This window comes from Scyliorhinus canicula, chromosome 3 (assembly GCF_902713615.1).
Source record: "Scyliorhinus canicula chromosome 3, sScyCan1.1, whole genome shotgun sequence".
In the NCBI taxonomy this organism is placed as follows: domain Eukaryota; kingdom Metazoa; phylum Chordata; class Chondrichthyes; order Carcharhiniformes; family Scyliorhinidae; genus Scyliorhinus; species Scyliorhinus canicula.
In genome coordinates, this window is record NC_052148.1 from 74560297 (window position 1) to 74580396 (window position 20100).

General features: G+C 48.5%; 1 protein-coding gene across 2 annotated transcripts in view; it reads right to left on the reverse strand.

The window, feature by feature from the left end:
- ca9 (carbonic anhydrase IX) overlaps positions 1–20100 on the reverse strand; it is a 191918-nt gene that overhangs the window by 115299 nt on the left and 56519 nt on the right. For both annotated transcript variants that reach the window (XR_005459945.1, XM_038790747.1), the window contains exons 2-4: positions 14939–14968; positions 13000–13167; positions 289–431 (exon numbers count right to left, since the gene is read on the reverse strand). Coding sequence is in view for 1 of the 2 variants with exons in the window: in XM_038790747.1 (XP_038646675.1) it covers positions 289–431; positions 13000–13167; positions 14939–14968 (341 nt within the window). In the remaining variant the exon portion in view is untranslated. The remainder of the gene's footprint in view (positions 1–288; positions 432–12999; positions 13168–14938; positions 14969–20100) is intronic.

The following is a 20100-nucleotide window of genomic DNA, read 5'->3' on the forward strand; positions in this document are numbered from 1 at the left end:
CAGAAACTACCTTACCAATCTCTATCAGAGCTCCTTTTAACATTCTGTTCTGCTTCAATAAAATGGCAAGCTGCTCAGTACAATTATACTTATATCAGTACATAGAACTTAGATTGCATTCAGCAGAAAGAAAATCGTTCACTGGATAATGATGTCAGTTATAGATCATTTTTTCTTATATTACTTTTGTTAAAAATGAATCCAATGCAAAATTAGTTTTCCCTTCAATAATGAACAAAATATTTACTGTACAAAAATTAGCGACTAAACAAAGGCTCATAGTATTACCTCAGCAGCATACTGGATACCGTCCACTTTATGTTCTGATCCTGGTGTGGTTTCTGATCCCCAATGAAAATGCAGCTGAGATGCTAAGTACTTCTGTGTGAAACCTTGGCTTATAGTCATTGAGTCTGGGAGTGAAAGTACCACTTGGGGGAAAAACAAGAGCATACACTGTTATCACCCTTTGCTATTAAACTGGAAGGAACCATATCTGATTTGTCCATTACACATTCCAAAAACATTATGAAGCAGTATGTCATGTGAGTGTCCCTGTAAAAAAGGTTTAGTCTCTTGTCACGCAAAAAGACGACGAGGGAATAGAGTGGCCAATTGGGTATTTTTCCAAAAAATTTAATGATCACCAGAGGAAGTATTCAACAATTGAAAAGGAGACTTTGAGTTCGGTGCTGGCTCTGCAACATTTTAACATTTATGTTACCAATAATTCGTCTGAAGCAATTATATCTACTGATCATAATCAATTGATGTTTTTGGAGAAAATCAAGACTGTTTCGATGGAGTTTATTATTACAGTCATTTAATTTAAAACTTATTCATGTGGCAGGATGAGAAAAGGTGATAGCCGATGCTTTGTCGTGAATGTGATGAAGAGAAGCAGGTTCGATGGTGGAAGACAAAGAACTAAAATGGACTGCTTTAATGTAATGTTTGCCTGTTTTGATGTTTTAAAATGTATGTATGTTTATTGTCAACTGTTAAGAATGGGGCAAGTGAAAAGGTGAAAAATGAAACCATCATCGTAGCACAAGTGAGTAGCACTGTAGCTTCACAGTTCCAGGATAGGAAGTAGGTCATTCAACCTCTTGAGCCTGTTCCACCCACCAATCAGTTAGATGATGGCTAGCTGTACTTGAATTTAATTTACTCACCTATGCTCCAACGCCTTTGATACCTTTAGCTAATGATCACAACATGTATTACTTAGTTGTGAATAAAAATCCATACCCTGAGCAAATACCCTGAATAGCTCACTTACATAGAACACGAACATAGAGCATACAGTGCAGAAGGAGGCCATTCAGCCCATCGAGGCTGCACCGACCCACTTTTTAAAAAAAATGTATTTTTATTGAGTTTTTATATTTTATATCCAACAAATTACAAATTATTAGAAAAAAAAACACGCAAAAATTAACATGTATATTTACAGGTAAGCATCTTCATAATAACCACTGTGGCCGCCCCCTTTAACCGGCATACATATTTTACATTCCCCAATATGGCCGAGGCACATGTTTATAGGCATTTATTTACAATTTGGTTTTGGGCCTTAGCTTGCCATCAAACCCCCATAACTCCGCACAGACAGTGACCCAACAGGGAATCGAACCTGGGACCCTGAAGCCTCAGTGCTAGCCACGTGTGCTACTATGCTACCCACTTGGTGTATATTGTTCATAAAGGTGATGTTTATGAAGAAGTTTCTGTTCAAGTGATTACCCAGACCCTCCTATGGGGGTGGTCAAGAGCAGCAAAGCCTAAGTGCAGTGCTTCTCACCAGAAACACTGACTATTTCTGTCCACTACCTTCCATATGGTACAGAGAGCAATTATCCTACTTTTTAAACAATGTGTCCATTTGATATTGCAACCTGCTTTGATGAAAGCATCTTTGTGGCTGAATAAATATAACTGTTTTAACTGCATCAATCTGACTCCTGTATTTAATTGTGTTGGAGACTCAAAACGAATCGACGAGCTGTTACTCAGACTACCCACATGTTTGGTTTGTAAAGTGAAAAGTAGACATGTCTTCTCCTCCTGCCCCCTCATACCACACACACAGATATCACTATTTATTTAACTGTGGAACATGAGGGAACCAAATGTTTTTATTTAGAACACGTTATTTATTTTCTCCGAACCACGTAAAAATCCTGTCTTGGAGCCCTTTGCCTACAAACATCTTTCCACGTAATTTCAATGTAGATGTTTACCTCTTCCCTAATCCCAACTATGTTCCTGCTCCTCTGACAGTGGAATCTCCAACTCATCACGAGAACTGTGTTCTAAAATTGAACGCAAGGGAATGCACTCCGATGACCGTAATCAATAATGCATTCAAAAATTTATTTCAGTGCACATATCCTGGCTGCAAAATCTTCCTTCTTATTTTTAGCATTTCCATTCTATAGTCCTATTGAAAGTGATAATTGACTATCGTAGTTGTGTCACACTGTGATACACCCTCTTATCGTTGATGGTGACATCTCCACTCAGTTTTATGTCTCTCAGTCCCCTAGCATCCTCTGTTCCAGCAAGTTTAGTTCTCTGTCGTTAATTTTGCAATTTAGCTACAAATGATTGTATAAAACCAAAGTATTGTACAAGATGGGGAGTGAATTTAAAATGGGGGCAATGGCATTCCTTGGTTCAATTATCCCCTTCCCTCATATCTGCTCCATCTAAAGACTACATTTGGTCTTTAATTCCTGTGAGCAATGCCACAAGAGGGCAACCATAAATTAACATTTTTATAAATTATTAATGTATAGCACTTATCACTAATGTTTATTGTTAATTAAATTTTGAAGGAATTTTTTTTTTTGAATTGTGCATTTAATGACTTCACTGCATATAAAATTGTGTTTGGTTTATACAAACTCTGACATCTTTAAAAATGCAAGGAGGCTACTAAGTAAGTAAAATGCCATAGTACCAAATGACCATAGACTGCTTTCCCCTTTGAGGGGGGAGCTGACTGGTGGTGATTTAACCTGGGGATCCCCTCACCTTAGGCACCTAATTGCCCTTGAAATGACTGCCTCACTCGTCCATTTCAGGGGGCAGTTAAGAGTTAACTACGTTGCTGTGGGTCTGCAGGGCAAGGTTGACAAGACGGGCCATCATGAATAACCTCAGCAGGTACAGGGATTGAACCCGCGCTGTTGGCCTCGCTCTGCATCACAAACCAGCTGTCCAGCCAACTGAGCTAAACCATCATAGACCATTCGGGTGAAAATAACCTGTTCCTGTGCTATAACCTCTTTGTAAAAATTTGCTAATGGCTCAAAATATTTTCTGAACTCAGTGAAATATCTCTCATCCCACCACAGCAATTGTCTTGTTTATTTCTGATAACATAATCACTACCCTTTCACAAAACACCTTATAACGCTAAGATGAACAAAATGCATGGAACATAGTTCTAGGCGTAAATTAATACTTGTTATGCGCCAGGTCTTAGAAACTCCAAAGTGCATTATGAAGTTCACCTGACCTACAACCTTTCTGCTGATTTTGGCTGGGATGAGCACAAAAGCATTCACTGCAGGTGCAATTCATCAGACTTCCTAGACACTTTAATCAAAACAAGGTTTATTCTAAGAATGTAGTTAACATATATATATATATATATATATGAAGACTTCCGGTGGTGGCCCTGGAGTGAGAGGTTGCTTATTTAGTAGCTCCTGCTCGTGGTGGACCTTTGGGACCTTTCCCCCAATGGAGTATTTGATCGGTAAAATTGGAGACTGGTGAGGTAGAGAAGAAGAATCCCCCACCGGTTTATGGATTCGTGGGCCAGAGGTGGTCTGCAAAGGTGAGATCGTTGGGCAAAGAAGGGAGTGGAGTCTGCAGCACAGGAAAACATGGCGGAGGCTCAGGGACTGGGATTGCCGGTCCAGTGGTCAACGGAGCAGCTGGTGGAATTCCTTCAGGAGAGCTTTGCCGTGTAGTGGCGGCCCTCCGGGCGGATTGGGAGCTGGTGGTACGCAGACTTCAGATCAACCGTGGAGAACATCAGGTGGTGCGCGATCTGATTAACCATGTCTGCGATCGGGGGAAGGGGGGTTCGCATCGAGGTGCATGTACCGATTTATGGTTTGGCTGTAATCTACAATCATCCGGTTCTTTTCCCCGGTCCTGACGACCATACCTGGGCTCTCCAGGGGCTATTGCTGGCCTCGATGATCCCCTTCCCACAAGAGTCGCTGGACCTCGGACCTGATAAAAGTCCTGTCCTAAATGCTATACCGCCTGCTTCTGGTGGCGACTGGTTTGCCGTCGGCGGTGAGATTTGCGAAGAGCGGGGGAGGGTCGACCTTTAGGGTCGCAAGGCTACATACGGTGGGTGGGGGTAGGGGCCCGCCGAACTTCAGAGTTAGGCTCCTGAGGTTACATTGGAAATCCAGTCCCAATAGAAGAGGAGCGCAGAGGTCGGGGAATACATATAATTTTAAATCAGCGCACTCGGCGCCCTGTATTGCGAGGGTTGCGGTAGTGCACCCCCTGATCTGCACCGAGTGTGACCCGGAAGCGAGGGAGATGGTTTGTTGCGCTGGAAAGATTGGGAGCGAGCAGCGTCTTACCATGTCCGGATGAATTAAGCTCTCTCTGCTCCCAGAGTCGGTGGTAGGGCGTTTCGTATCTGTTTACCCGGACGGTCATCATAGAGCTCCGGAGGTGTTTGGGTCGCGGCTGGTCAAGGGTGACCACGCTGAGTTGCGGGTAGCTGGCGTGGTCGGAGGTGCTGAGGTGGTCCCAAGATGGCTGCCCCCATTGGTCGCACGTGTCGGGCGGTGAGGAAGATGGCGGCCACGATGGCGGCCCCCATGAATCACATGTGGCGGGCCGCGTGGGCGAGGATGGCCAAGATGGCGGCCCCCATGAGTCACACATGTTGTGCAGGCATGAAGATGCGGACAGCACGAGGCCGATGACGCGTTCGGTGGGGGGGGGGGGGGGGGGGGGGGGGCCAGCAGACACGCTGCCACACTGCGGGATCTGCAGGCCTGTGAGTCTGAGGGTTGGGCCTGTGATTTAGAGTTTTTGGACCTGGCCAGTCAAACTTTAACAAAATGTCCTTTTCTCCCGCAGTCACTGCAGTTCGCATTCCGGGCCGGGCAGCGCTGCCTGGGGTGTTGAGGCTGGCCGCATAAATAACAGGGTAGCCCCCAATGGTGGGCGGCAGCCGCGCGGCACAGGCCTGGAGTATTCTTTGGTCGGGGGTCCACGAGGGGGTCGCGTGATCGGACGGGAACGAGTTAAGGCTTTGGAACACTACTTCCAGAGCGGAGGCTAATTTTACCGTCTCTTCCAGGTCTAGGGCACCTTTTTCGATTAGGCACTGTCTCACCCGACTCCAGCCATGGACGTGTCCCGGATGGCGAAGTCCATATGTTGAGTGGCCGTAATGGCCTGGTAATTGCAGCTTTGTGCAAGGACTTTGAGGTCGAGTAGCTACTCTTCCAGCGTTTCCCTGGGATGCTGGCGGCGTGTGGTGAGGAGATGCCGCGTGTATACCTCGTTCACAGGCCTTACGTAGAGGCGCTCTAGCATCACAAGGGCATCTGCATAGGTGGAGGCTTCCTCGAGTTGAACAGAGATTCGGTGGCTCACCCATATGTGGAGGAGACTCAGCTTCTGTTTGTCGGAGACGGAAGGCGAGGAGGAGGTGTCGAGGTAGGCCTTGAAACAGCGGAGCCAGTGCGCAAAAATCTCTTTCGCCTCCGCGGTCTGCGGATCGAGTTCCAGTCGGTCAGGTTTGAGGGCCAATTCCATAGTGGCGTTGCAGTTGATTAAATTGATGCAACCATAAATTTACACGAAACCATGAGTAGATGTAAACTGTGGCTTTAATCAACTAGAACAGTGCCTGCCTGTGACTGATCTGTTAGTGGGAGCCGCCTACAGGGCGACTGCTCTTTATACCTCCCCTCAAGGGGTGGAGCCAGGGGCGGAGCCCACACAGGCCGACCAACATGCTACATTATAGGCAGTACCATACAATGGTCCATAGGTGGAGCCCATATGGGCTACAGCATAATACCGATAAACACATGGTGAATTGTTGCAGCAATACATTCACCACACAGGTGTAACTGCAACTGGGGGGTTCTCCCAGGCTATCAGAGGCCCCGAGTGGTCGGACACTGGGCAGGGTGGTACCCTGGCACTCAGGCTACATCTGGGCACCCTGGCACTGCCAGTCTGGTATGCTGGCAGTGCCACCTAGCACCCTTAGAACATAGAACATAGAACGATACAGCGCAGTACAGGCCCTTCGGCCCTCGATGTTGCACCGACATGGAAAAAAAAAACTAAAGGCCATCTAACCTACACTATGCCCTTATCATCCATATGCTTATCCAATAAATTTTTAAATGCCCTCAATGTTGGCGAGTTCACTACTGTTGCAGGTAGGGCATTCCACGGCCTCACCACTCTTTGCGTAAAAAACCCACCTCTGACCTCTGTCCTATATCTATTACCCCTCAATTTAAGGCTATGTCCCCTCATGCTAGCCACCTCCATCCGCGGGAGAAGGCTCTTGCTGTCCACCCTATCTAAGCCTCTGATCATTTTGTATGCCTCTATTAAGTCACCTCTTAACCTTCTTCTCTCTAACGAAAACAACCTCAAGTCCATCAGCCTTTCCTCATAAGATTTTCCCTCCATACCAGGCAACATCCTGGTAAATCTCCTCTGCACCCGTTCCAAAGCTTCCACGTCCTTCCTATAATGAGGCGACCAGAACTGTACACAATACTCCAAATGCGGCCGTACTAGAGTTTTGTACAACTGCAACATGACCTCATGGCTCCGGAACTCAATCCCTCTACCAATAAAGGCCAACACACCATAGGCCTTCTTCACAACCCTATCAACCTGGGTGGCAACTTTCAGGGATCTATGTACATGGACACCGAGATCCCTCTGCTCATCCACACTACCAAGAATTTTACCATTAGCCAAATATTCCGCATTCCTGTTATTCTTTCCAAAGTGAATCACCTCACACTTCTCCACATTAAACTCCATTTGCCACCTCTCAGCCCAGCTCTGCAGCTTATCTATGTCCCTCTGTAACCTGCAACATCCTTCCGCACTGTCTACAACTCCACCGACTTTAGTGTCGTCTGCAAATTTACTCACCCATCCTTCTGCGCCCTCCTCTAGGTCATTTATAAAAAAGACAAACAGCAACGGCCCCAGAACAGATCCTTGTGGTACGCCACTCGTAACTGAACTCCATTCTGAACATTTCCCATCAACTACCACTCTCTGTCTTCTTTCAACTAGCCAATTTCTGATCCACGTCTCTAAATCACCCTCAATCCCCAGCCTCCGTATTTTCTGCAATAGCCGACCGTGCTTTCTCTTTGGTTCCATTGCTTGTGCTGTGTCTCTGGAGGTTCCTGATCGGTATTTTGTGAAGAAGAGCTGAGATGAATCATAAAAATCCTTCTTTGTGCATGGTGGTCAGAGTGGGCTGGGGTGCAGCCCAGCTTGGTGTAGTTGCTGCTGAGCGATGGGTGCTGTGTGCATCTAGATAATGGCTGCCATAGAAAATGTTGTCTTGGTTGAAGACCTCGACTCTGTGATGTAGTTCTCTGGAGATCACTTTGAAGAATTGCGGGATATCTTAGGGAGAACAGTCGAGGCACACAAGAGAGTTCTTGCACTTGAGAGAGCACTTTCCCTGGTGAAGGCCTTCCTTAGTGTCATTGAGATCCTACTGCACAGTGTGTGGTTTATCCTGACGGATCCGAGAGGTGGGGGCTGGGCAAGGTGTGTTTGTGGGCTCAGGCCCTGGTGAGAGAGGTGGGAGGCGAGTTCCCAACTGAGTTTGAAAGTTGGCTGCCATGTTTTGCTAATCGTCATTTAGAGGCTGGGATGCATCAGAATCAGTGGAGCACAGCAAATCTGATCTTGCAAGGGAGTGTGAGATGTGAGTGTGAGGGCTCAATTATCCTGTTCTAGCAAAATCATATTGAGTCGATTATGTGAAGTGTGATCTGTGAACAGCTTTACTCCTTTTTGGTATTACATGTTATAGTCCTTGTTGTTGTGGGAGAGGAGTGTTTTTTTTAACCAGTCTGTCTCGTTTATAAAGAAGATGGATGGAACGAGAGTGGAGTGAATGGTGGGTGGTTGGGTTGGTCGGGTTAGTTCAGTCCTCACTCAAATTCAAGTTAGCCCCACAGTTAGAGCTAATATATGTCTGGGTTTTCTTTTGGGGGGGGCATTTTCTAACCTTTCATTACCTGAATTTAAGAATCCATGCCTTTATCCTTCGACGGTCTAGGCAGATTCTGTATGCTAGGGAGGAATGGGTTCCTTCTGAATCCTCAGGTTGAACTTTATTTCACTTGGGTCTCTTCATGATCATCTTTTGAAGAAAATGATTTCATAATGGTGTGGTGAGATTGCCTAGTTGTTGTTAGGTTGTTGAGGACAGGGATTGCTCTTAGTAGCCTTTCTCTAATGGCGGTCACTTGAATCTGTTTGGGTGTCTCTCCTCTGGGGGCCTTCTTTCTTTCTCTCTCCAACTGGGTGAGCAGGGTGTTGTTTCTAATCCTGGTCTGGCCCGTTGGTCTGGGGGTGGTTCCTGGTTGTACCGGGAAGCAAGGAATTGGCAAAACCTCCCACAGCATCCAATTATTGGGGATCTTGATGGTCCTTTTTCTCGGGTTTGTGTCCCCCCCCCCCCACCCGCACTCCCTCAACCTCCCAGGCTGGGGCTGGAGTATCCTCTTAGTGCGGGCAGTGCACTGCCCTGGATGGGGGTGATAGAGATATGGTTTCAGCTGGGGTGTAGGTTTCCGAGTATGGTGGGGGCCCTGGGGCTAAAGTTTCCTGTGTGTCGGGAGGAGCTGGGCTAGGCCAAGCCCGGCACTGTGGTTAGTATCCTGTCCCTCAGGGGGCTTGGGGTTAGGGTTAAAGTTAGAGATGTACCATCTCGAGGGAGCTTGTTGGGCGCATCATGGGAGGTTGGGTGTTGCTTCTTTGGTGCACGGGGACCTGGGGAAGAGCTGAGTTCTATGCTTGGTCGTTATCCCAGTGTCCCCCTGGGTGAGTTAGACACGCTCATGTTTAACTGAGTGGCCTGTTCTCTGCTCCGTTGGTGGGTGCTCGGTGTGCGCCAGGGGAATACGGAACCTGGATTGGGTCCTGATCTCATTATCCTGTGAGGTAGTTCTAGCTTTTCCTTTCCTTTTTTCTTCCTTTCTTGGGAGGCTCAGAAGGTTTGATCATAATTCAAACATGTTGTTGCTGGTCCTCTGCATAATAGTATGGAATAAGGTTGGTTCTGCACTGGGTCTTAGTTTGGGGTCAAGTTGTGTTGTGTGGTGTAGATGTGTAGCTCCCCTTAGAATTGGGTTTTTCACATATTTTCAATATTTTTGCAATGGTGGGTATGAGGAATCCATGCTTGGCTCCTGTATGGGCCTGGTATCCGAGGAGAAGAGGCTGTGGTGGGTTGTTGGTGCCTTTTGTGCTGCTAGAATTGGGGGAGCTGTGTGTTGGTGCGCACTCGAAAATGGAGTGGAAAATTAATCCTGATTTCATGTTATGTTATAATCTTTATCATTGCAAGTAGGCTTACATTAACACTGCAATGAAGTTACTGTGAAAAGACCATAATCGCCACATTCCAGCGCCTGTTCGGGTACACTGAGGGAGAATTCAGAATGTCCAAATTACCTAACAAGCATGTCTTTCAGGGCTTGTGGGAGGAATCCGGAGCACCGGAGGAATCCCACGCAGACACAGGGAGAACGTGCAGACTCCACACAGACAGTGACCCAAGCCGGGAATCGAACCTGGGACCCTGGAGCTGTGAAGCAACAGTGCTAACCACCGTGCTACCGTGCCGCCCGTTTGGAATTCAATGGTGTATATTTCAGCGTTATTCAATTCGAAATGAAGACACATGTAATCATTAAGTATATTGATGTTTAGCATTGAATAATGAAATAAATATTGAGTAAAGTTTGAATTTTTCTGTCATAAGATAAGAATGATGCATTAATAATTGAAGAGAGTGCATTGCTCCGTTAGTTTTTTGCTGAACAAATGCTTAAGTTCAACTTAAGTTCTATTTCTTCTGCTCTTATAAGTTGTGAAATCTGTTTTAAAGAAACAGCCATCTTCTTGTAAGATGTGCCATGGCCTCTCAGCCGAACCATGAGAAGCTGCAGCAAGACAGTTCAGTTCAACGTGGCACAGGTCCATTGGCTGCTGCATTGCCAGATGTTTCTGGAGTATAGTGGCTATCACATTCGCCTTGCACCCGAAAGGTCCCCGGATTGAAAATGGGCAGAAACATCTCATGCTTCTAGTTTAGTCTGTTGCTGAATATTACCTCAATCTCATAACTGGTCTTCATCAAAGAGAAATAACAAAAGCCATGTTCCGCTATGGGTCAGTGGCGCAATGGATAACGCGGCTGACTACGAATCAGGAGATTCCAGGTTCGATTACTGGCTGGCTCGGAGTCCAACGTATTGGCGTCCGGTTTAGCTCAGTTGGCTGGACAGCTGGTTCTTGATGCAGAGCAAGGTCAACAGGGCATCATCAATTCTCATATCGGCTGAGGTTATTCACGAAAGCCCTTCTTATAGTAATTGTGGACTCATATGGTGTGAGAGGGTCCGTACTATTTTATCATTTTTTCATGACCTCATAGTGCTTCTCCCTCGGTCTCTGGTGGGGTTGTATCGGTACCTAGTTATGCTGATTGTATTGAGCCTGTTGTGATGTTGTTCTCCTGTCTCTCTCTCTCTCTCTCTATTCATGTACAATGAGCTTTTTTTCCCCTTGTTTATGCCAATGTATTATTTTGTAATTTTGTTGCGTCGCTTTCTAAAAGGTAAAACCTTAATAAACATAGTTTTTAAAAATTGGTGGGAAAAGCCAGCATTGCAGCTGATGGGCTGCACTCCACTTTCCTTGCCTGAGTTGTCACTTTCTGGGGTCGTTTTCGCTCAGTTGGCTGGACAGCTGGTTTGTGCCTCGTCTGAGGTGTGGTGATTCTCAGATTAACTCACCTACAGTCAGCTCTCCCTGTCAAAGAGGAAAGCAGCCTTTGGTCATCTTGGCAACTTTCCTTTTAATTTGAAACTTGGACAAAAAATGAGAAAATTCAGCCATTATATAATGCTTGCTTTCTTTGTGTTGATTTGAATGCTCTGCACATTTTCAGTTAGATTTGCTTTTCCTTTATGAATATCAAGCTTAAACCTAGCAATGGAAATATGTTACATCAATTTGCATATACGACACAGGAAGTGACACCAAAAATGTTTTGGGCAAAACTTTAAAAAAAGTAAATTCACACAAACTAATTCTTTATTTCCAATTGAGGGGCAAATTTAGTGTGGCCAATTCACTTACCCTGCACATCTGTTTGGATTGTGGGGGTGAAACCCATGCAGACACGGGGAGAATGTGCAAACTCCACATGGACGGTGACCCAGGGCCGGGATCGAACCTGGGACCATGGCGCCATTGAGGCAGCAGTGCTAACCAATGCGCCACCGTGCTGCCCAAACTTGAAAGAGTGTAGTGTTGCTCATGAGTTAGAGGTCATATTGTTACAAATGCAGCAATGGATTGTCAGAGTGGGTGGAAGACAAATTTGCCTGCCACCGCTTTTAATTATAATCCCAATAAGCACAGGTGGATAGATACTGGGGCGGGATTCTGCCGTAATCGGCGGGGTGGGCAACTCTGGCGGGAAGGAGTGGCGTGAACCACTCTGGCGTTGGGCTACCCCAAAGGTCCGGAATCCTCCGCACTTTCAGCGGCTAAGCCCGCACCGGAGTGGTTTGCGTCCCGCCGGCCGGCGGGGAAGGGACTTGGCGCCACACCAACCGGCGGCGAATGGCCTCCGCCGGCCGGCGCGAGTTGGCGCATGCGCGGGAGAGCGCCAGCGCGTGCTGGCATCATCCCATCGCACGCGCAGGAGGGTTTGTCTCTGCATCAGCCATGGCGGAGGACCACAGCGGCCGATGCGGAGGAATAGAGTGCCCCCACGGCACAGGCCCGCCCGCGGATCAGTGGGCCCCGATCACGGGCCAGGCCACCGTGGGGGCACCTCCCAGGGCCAGATCCCCCCGCATCCCCCCGAGAACCCAGGGGGCCGCCCGCGCTGCCAGGTCCCGGTGGTAAGGACCTACTCTAATTTACGCCGGCAGGACTGGCAAAAAGACGGGCGGCCCATTGCTGGCCGGAGAATCGCCGGGGGGGGGGGGAGGGGGGGCGGGGGCGCTGCCAGCGGCCACCGACCGGCGCGGTGTGATTCCCGCCCCGCCAAATCTCTGGCGCTGGAGAATTTGGCAGCTGGAGGCGGTCGGCGAATCCCGCCCGTGAGATCTGGGTGGTTGAATCCATGGACATTTCCCAAGACCCTGTCATGCTGCTTCAATATGAAGCGTGAGGAATATAATTGAGCTTCACAGATATATTACCCTCCTTGATGTCAAAGATGATTCCTGTGATCAAAAGATTGTACGGTAAGAAACAATTGAGTAGAATAGGCTTATGTGCTCAGGAATTGAGAAGAATGGTGTTGAAATTTATAAAATTCTTAGCGGGCTTGAAGGATGACTGGTGAGGGGTTGTTTACCTTGGCTGGAGAGTCAAGGGACCAAGAGTCTCAGGATAGGGAGTTAACCATTTAGGGTGGAGATGAGGAGACATTTCATTACTCAAAGGGTCTTGAATCTTTGGACTTCTATATCCCAGAGACTTATCGACGCTAAGTCGCTGAGTATATTCATGACTGAGTTGAATGGTTGTTTTGGACACTTGAAATCAGAGTATGTGGAAATAGGGCAGAAAATTGGAGTGGATGATCCTATTGAATAGTGAGGCATACTCGAGGGGCCATATCATATTTCTTATGTTCTTATGATGAATGAAACTGATACGCAAAGAGGTAAATCATGATTTCACACCTACCTGTGTGCCCATTATTAGATAACTCAAGTTGTTCTGTTTCTAGTAGGTTGTACCCTTCAAGAGTGATCGGAGGAAGGTTTTTGTTGAGTATGGTTTTACCAGTGTCAATATTGATAGGAGACTGTGAATTCTTATTACAAACTACATAGCTTTCATTCCATTTTTGATCTGAAGGAAAACAAAGCACAAGACACCAAACTAAACATAAGTCACTGGATATACTGGATATGTATTATTGTTATTATCAGGATTTTATAGGCATTGTACATAATGACCGGGAGGTGCGCAAAATCCCGTGAGAGGCCAAAATAGAGTACTTTGTCAGCAAGATCTCGGGATATGATTGACTCTCCCCACCATTGACATAATGAAGATCCCCTCCAGGAAGCTGGGAACCTCATTTAAATGCATTAACATATATTATAGAGCTTCCCTGCTATATCATCCCCCCCCCATTGGGATCTCCCATTTTGTTGGCGTGACGTCACATTGGCGAGGTGTGCAACAGATTTTTGAAAATGGGAACCAGGCAAAAGGAACCTGTTGGGAGACATACAGGTAAGCATAGACCCTAGGGGGAGAGGGACATGCCCAGGGATTACCCTGGACACTGCCTTCTGACACTGCCCCCTGGCACTGTCATCTGGCACTGTCCCCAGCACCGTGATGCTGCCCCAATCACCCTCACACTGCCCTCCAGCACTGGCTCCTGGATCTAGCCCCTGGCACTGCCCAAGTTTTAGGTTTTAGTGCAGCTAATTTGATTGCAGTTGTAGCTAGGTAGTGAGAGAGAAACATAGAAAATAGGGACAGGAATAGGCCATTCAGCCCTTTGGACCTGTTCCACCATTCAATATGATCATGGCTGATCATCTAATTCAATAACCTGTAGCCACTTTCCCCCCATGTCCTTTTAGTTCCAAGCTAATGTAACTCCACTATTTAAAAAAGGAGGTAGAGAGAAAACAGAGAATTATCGATACACGAGCCTGATGTTGGAAGTGGGGACATTCTAGAGGCCGTTATCTAGAGACCGTAGGGCAGAGGATCGCTACACTTAGCTGTCCGATGTCGCCGTCGTTAAACTCTCCAGTTTTTACGACGCCGTCAACACTCTGCCGTCAGAAGGGAGAATCCTACCATGAAGTCTGAGAAAGGGGGGAACAGAAAGCCCTTGTTTTACTACATCAACTCCTGGCTGGCTCGCAGTTCATAATTTTTAAGGGGCTGGTTTAGCTCAAGGACCTGGTTTAGCTCACTGGGCTAAATTGCTGGCTTTTAAAGCAGACCAAGCAGGCCAGCAGCACGGTTCGATTCCCATACCAGCCTCCACGGACAGGTGCCGGAATGTGGTGACTAGGGGCTTTTCACAGTAACTTCATTGAAGCCTACTTGTGACAATAAGCGATTTTCATTTTTCATTCATTTCATTTTCAACTGTGTAAATTATTTTAACATAAACGGGCAAACTTTGTAGCAATAAAATAAATAGAATACACCAATAATAAAGGCTGCAATTCTCTGCACAGTAAAGGATAATATTTGACACTAGCATCCAGTATGGTTGAGATGAAATGGAAAGTTATCTTGTCCATGAAAGTAGGCAACATGTGGGACACAACAGCTGGCTTAGCATGACAGAACCTGTGCTGGGAATTTCCTCAGGCCACCACCATTGGTCAATTTAACTTTGGCAGAAAGATATGCGAACATAATTTCGGGCAATCAGCCACTGAAGGCACTGCGGGTCAATTGGGAGACAAGTCCCGGCAGGAAATCCCAGCGTAGCTCTTTTCTGAGCAGATGCTGCTCTGTTTAATCATGGGGACAGCATCAGCTCATGCCAAGCAAGCAGCTGTTGTCCATTAATGATTAATCTTTGATGTTACTGTTAAGATCAACAGAGAATCAGGTTGCGTATTCAAACAACTGTTATTACCTTCATAAGTCCAATGATCAAGCTTGTCACCTTGGGTGGGGGGGGGGGGGGGGGTGGAGAGAAAGCAGAGAAGAATTATTAATATAAAAGTCAACAGCTGTTGCCGAGAAATATAACAATGGGTTTTAAGAGTAGTTTGCAAACATAAATTTTTAAAAAACCTACAAGTACCTTGTGATGAAAACTGGAAATAGTGCAAATAGCTGATGGAACCATCAATTCACCAGACAAGTGTTTCCGGTATGAATCTAGCCTTTAATCGACTTACTTCAGAGCCAGCCTGTTACCCGTTGATGAACTCTTAGTGAACTGAGGCTGACTCTGGACAAGGGTATTTATACAGCATCACTAGGGGGAGGAGTCGTGGGTAGAGCCAAGGGTGGAGCCCAGTACAAGTTGCTGCGTACTCCCAGAGCTACTCCCCCTAGTGGTAGGATAGCGCTACTGTGCTTACAAAGACAGTGTGAATTATCATATATATATATACATATTACATTCACCACATTCACCCCCTGCAAAAAAATCAAGTCAGGCAGGGGTGGTGGCCTACAACGTCAGTCTGTCCGGTGGTCGAATTGTCCGCTGTGATCTGCGGAGCACCGGGGCTGTAGCCTCTTGTGTTGGCTGGATGGGTGTTGTGTGCTGGGATACGATAGCGGACTCCAGGGAGGGTTGTATCCGAGCTTCATACTCTCCTGGTTCGACCGGGGACTGGGGGTGCTGGGGGCTGGCCGGCGCGGGTGCACGGAACTGGTGGAGCGAGCTCGTGGGCTCGGGAGCGCGAGGGAGCGGCAGCATGGGGTGTAGGGTGAGAGGTCCTTCTGTGGGGGTAGAGGGGGTGCTGGATCCGGCAGGTGCCAGAGCCCGGAGGGATACCGTGTCCTGATGGCCATCAGGGAACTCGACGAATGCGTACTGGGGGTTGGAGTGGAGCAGGCGCACCTTTTCAACAAGGGGGTCGGTTTTGTGCGCCCTGACGTGTTTCCTCAGCAGTACGGAGCCCGGCGTCCTCAGCCATGCCAGAAGTGAGACCCCCGTGGTAGTGCCCCTGGAAAATATGAAGAGCCTCTCGTGAGGGGTCTAGTTGGTCGCTGTGCACAAAAGGGACCTAGTAGCGTGGAGCGCGTCTGGGAGGACGTCCTGCCATTGGGAGACTTGGAGCTTTCTATACCGGAGGGTCAGTAGGACAGTCTTCCAGACCGTCGCGTTCTCCCTTTCCACCTGCCCGTTCCCCCTGGGGTTGTAGCAAGTAGTCCTGCTCGAGGCAATGCCCTTGTCGAGCAGGTACTGACGCAGCTCGTCGCTCATGAAGGACAAACCCCGGTCGCTGTGTACGTAGCTGGGGAAACCAAACAGGGTGAAGATACTATGTGGGCCCTAATGACTGTGTGGGAGGTCATGTCGGGGCATGGGATAGCGAATGGGAAATGGGAGAACTCGTCTACGACGTTTAAAAAGTAAACGTTCTTGTTAGTTGAGGGGAGTGGCCCTTTGAAATCAATCGCGAGGCGTTCAAAGGGCCTAGAAGCCTTGACCAGGTGGGCCCTGTCTGGTCTATAGAAGGGCGGTTTGCACTCCGCACAGATCGGGCAGTCCCTGGTGACCGCTTTTACCTCCTCGTTGGAGAAACGCAGGTTTCGGGCCCTGATGTAGTGGGCGAGCCGGGTGACCCCCGGGTGGCAGAGGTCATTGTGGATGACTTTTAATCGGTCGATCTGCGCGCTGGCGCATGTCCCGAGGGATAGGGCATCCGGAGGCTCGTTGAGCTTCCCGGGTCGATATTTGATATCGTAATTGTAGGTGGAGAGTTCGATCCTCCACCTCAGAATTTTGTCGTTTTTAATTTTGCCCCTTTGCGAGTTGTCGAACATGAAGGCAACCGATCTTTGGTCGGTGATGAGGGTGAACCTCCTACCTGTGAGCGAGTGCCTCCAGTGACGGATAGCCTCCACAATGGCTTGTGCTTATTTCTCGACTGAGGAGTGTCGGAGTTCTGAAGCGGAGAGGGTACGGGAGAAAAATGCAACTGGTCTCCCTACCTGATTTAACGTGACTGCAAGAGCTACCTCTGAGGCGTCGCTCTCTACCTGAAATGGGGTGGATTCATCCACCGCCCGCATGACTGCTTTGGAGATGTCCTCCTTGATGCCGTCGAAGGCCTGGCGTGCCTCGGCTGACAGGGGAAATCGTGTGGCCCTAAAGAGTGGGCGGGCTTTGTCCGCATATTGAGGGACCCACTGAGCGTAGTTGGAAAAGAAACCCAAGCACCGTTTGAGGGCCTTGGGGCAATAGGGGAGGGGGAGTTCTAAGAGGGGGTGCATACGGTCCGGGTCTGGGCCCAGGACTCCGTTTTCCATGACATAGCCGAGGATGGCTAGTCTGGTTGCGCGGAAAACGCATTTTTCCTTGTTGTACGTGAGATTCAGTTTCTGTGCCATCTGGAGAAAACGGTGGAGGTTGGCGTCGTGGCCCTTCTGGTCATAGCCGCAGATGGTGACATTGTCCAAGTACAGAAACGTGGCCCACAGCCCGTACTGGTCCACCATTCGGTCCATTGCTCGTTGGAACACCGAGACTCCATTAGTGACGCTGAAAGGAACCCAGAGGAAATGGAAGAGGCGGCCATCAGCCTCGAATGCCGTGTAGTGGCAGTCCTCTGGGCGGATTGGGAGCTGGTGGTATGCAGACTTCAGATCCACCGTGGAAAAGAGCCGATACTGGGCGATCTGGTTTACCATGTCTGCAACCTGGGGAGGGGATACGCGTCGAGGAGCGTAAATCTATTTATGGTCTGACTATAGTCGACAACCATACGGAATTTTTCCCCGGTCTTAACGACCACCACCTGAGCTCTCCAGGGACTATTGCTGGCCTCTATAATCCCCTCACTGAGAAGCCTTCGGACCTCTGATCTGACAAATACCCTATCCTGCAGGCTATACCGCCTGCTACGAGTGGCTACGGGTTTACAGTCCTTTGTGAGATTGGCGAAGAGGGGAGGGGGGGAATTCGCAGTGTAGCGAGGCTGCAGATCGTGAGTGGAGGCAGGGGCTCTCCGAAGCTGAGGGTGAGGCTCTTGAGGTTACATTGGAAGTCTAGTCCTAATAAGAGTGGCGCGCAGAATTCGGGCAAAACGTAGAGTTTGAATTTCGAGTAGCTAGCGCCTCGGATTGTGAGTGTCGCGGCGGTGCGCCACTGGATCTGGACCGAATGGGAGCCTGAAGCGAGCGAGATAGTTTGCTGCACGGGGAAAACGGGGAGCGAATAGCGTCTTACCAGGTCTGGATGTATGAAGCTCTCTCTGCTCCCGGAGTCGAAGAGGCATGGCGTTCTGTACCCGTTGATATGGACCTCTGCCATCGAGTTTCGTAGATTCTTTAGTCGTGATTGGTCCAAGGTGACCGCGCTGAGTTGCGGGTAGTCGGCGGCTCGATCAGCTGTGCTGGAGTGGCCCCGTGATGACTGCCCTCTGAGTTCATAGTCGAATACGAATTCTTCTTCAGAGTTGTCCGAGCGCGGAGATGCCAATCGGGCCCGTGGATCGAACGTGGCGGGCGGCGAGGAAGATGGCATCCAAGATGGCGGCCCCCATGGATCGCACGTGGCTGGAGGGGACGGAGTCGGGGCATAGGCCGCAGCGTTTCGGGCCCCGCAGGCCTGCGAGTGAGGGGAGCGGTTACTTCGAGTTGCTGGGGAGTTGGAAGCTGGAGCCCTTTTAGCGAGGCACACTCTTGCGTAATGGCCTTTTCGCCCGCAGCTGCTGCAGGTCGCTGTGTGGGCCGGGCTGTGCTGGCCGCAGAAATGGCAGGCTGGAGCAGCATAGTGGCTGGCTGGAGCAGCATAGTGGTTGGCTGGGGCAGCATGGTGGCTGGGCGGCCGCGTAGCACAGGCCTGGGGGAGTCGCTGGTCGGGGGCCCATGATTGGGTCGCGGGGTCCGCGGGGAACGAGTTAAGGCTGCGGAAGGCGACCTCCATCGTGGTAGCAGCTTCCACAGTCGTTTCTAAGTCCTGGGCCCCCTTTTCCAGCAGTCGTTGGCGCACATAGTTAGACCTGAGGCCCGCTACAAAAACATCGCGTACAGCAAGTTCCCTGTGTTCAGCCGCGGTAACCGTTTGGTAATTACATTCATTGGACAAATTATTAAGTTCCCTTAGAAATTCGGCGAGTGATTCTGTAGGCTGCTGGTGGCGAGTCGTGAACACATGGCGTGCGTAAACTTCATTAATAGGCCTTACGTAAATTTTATCGAGAACTGCTAGCGCTGCAGTATATGAACTGGCCGAGTTTAGTTGCGTAGAGATTCTGTGGCTCACCCTCGCGTGCAGTAGACTTAGCTTCTGATCCTCTGTCGTTTCGGCTGTGCTCGCTTCTGCCAGGTAGGCCTTGAAGCACCACATCCAGTGGGATAAGATTTCTTTAGTCTCTGCATCCTGCGGGTCGTGTTCCAGGCGTCCAGGATTGAGGGCCGATTCCATAATTGATCTTTACTGTTCTTAAGTCGATTAAATTGATGGAACCATCAATTCATCAGACACGTGTTTCCGATATGAATCTAGGCTTTAATCGACTTACTTCAGAGCCAGCCTGTTACCCGTTGATGAACTCTTAGTGAACGCAGGCTGACTCTGGACAAGGGTATTTATACAGCATCACTAGGGGGAGGAGTCATGGGCAGAGCCAAGGGTTGAGCCCAGTACAAGTTCCTGAGTACACCCAGAGCTACTCCCCCTAGTGGTAGGATAGCGCTATTGCGCTTACAAAGACAGCGTGAATTATCATATATATATATATTACATTCACCACAATAGCCCGTAGTGAATCACTCTTGTCTGTATTTATAAGACAAATTCAACCCTCCTAAATGCTTTGTTACATTTCGTTCCTTTGTGATAAATATCTGGGGCATGAAAAAACCCCATATTGAGTTTGTGTAATTGAGATTGATAATCACAAGTCCAGAAACTAAATCTAATATTGCAGTGTCAGAAAATGGGACAAATTCATAACTGAGATTTCTGCTCCTTTTACACTACTCAGCAGATGACACAAGGCGAGCATTTCCACCACCTCGTCACTCCGCTGTTAGCACCATGTTAAGGATGTTTCGGAGATACCTCAGAGGCTAAGAGCGAATTCTGCCATGAGAGACCCTGATATACAG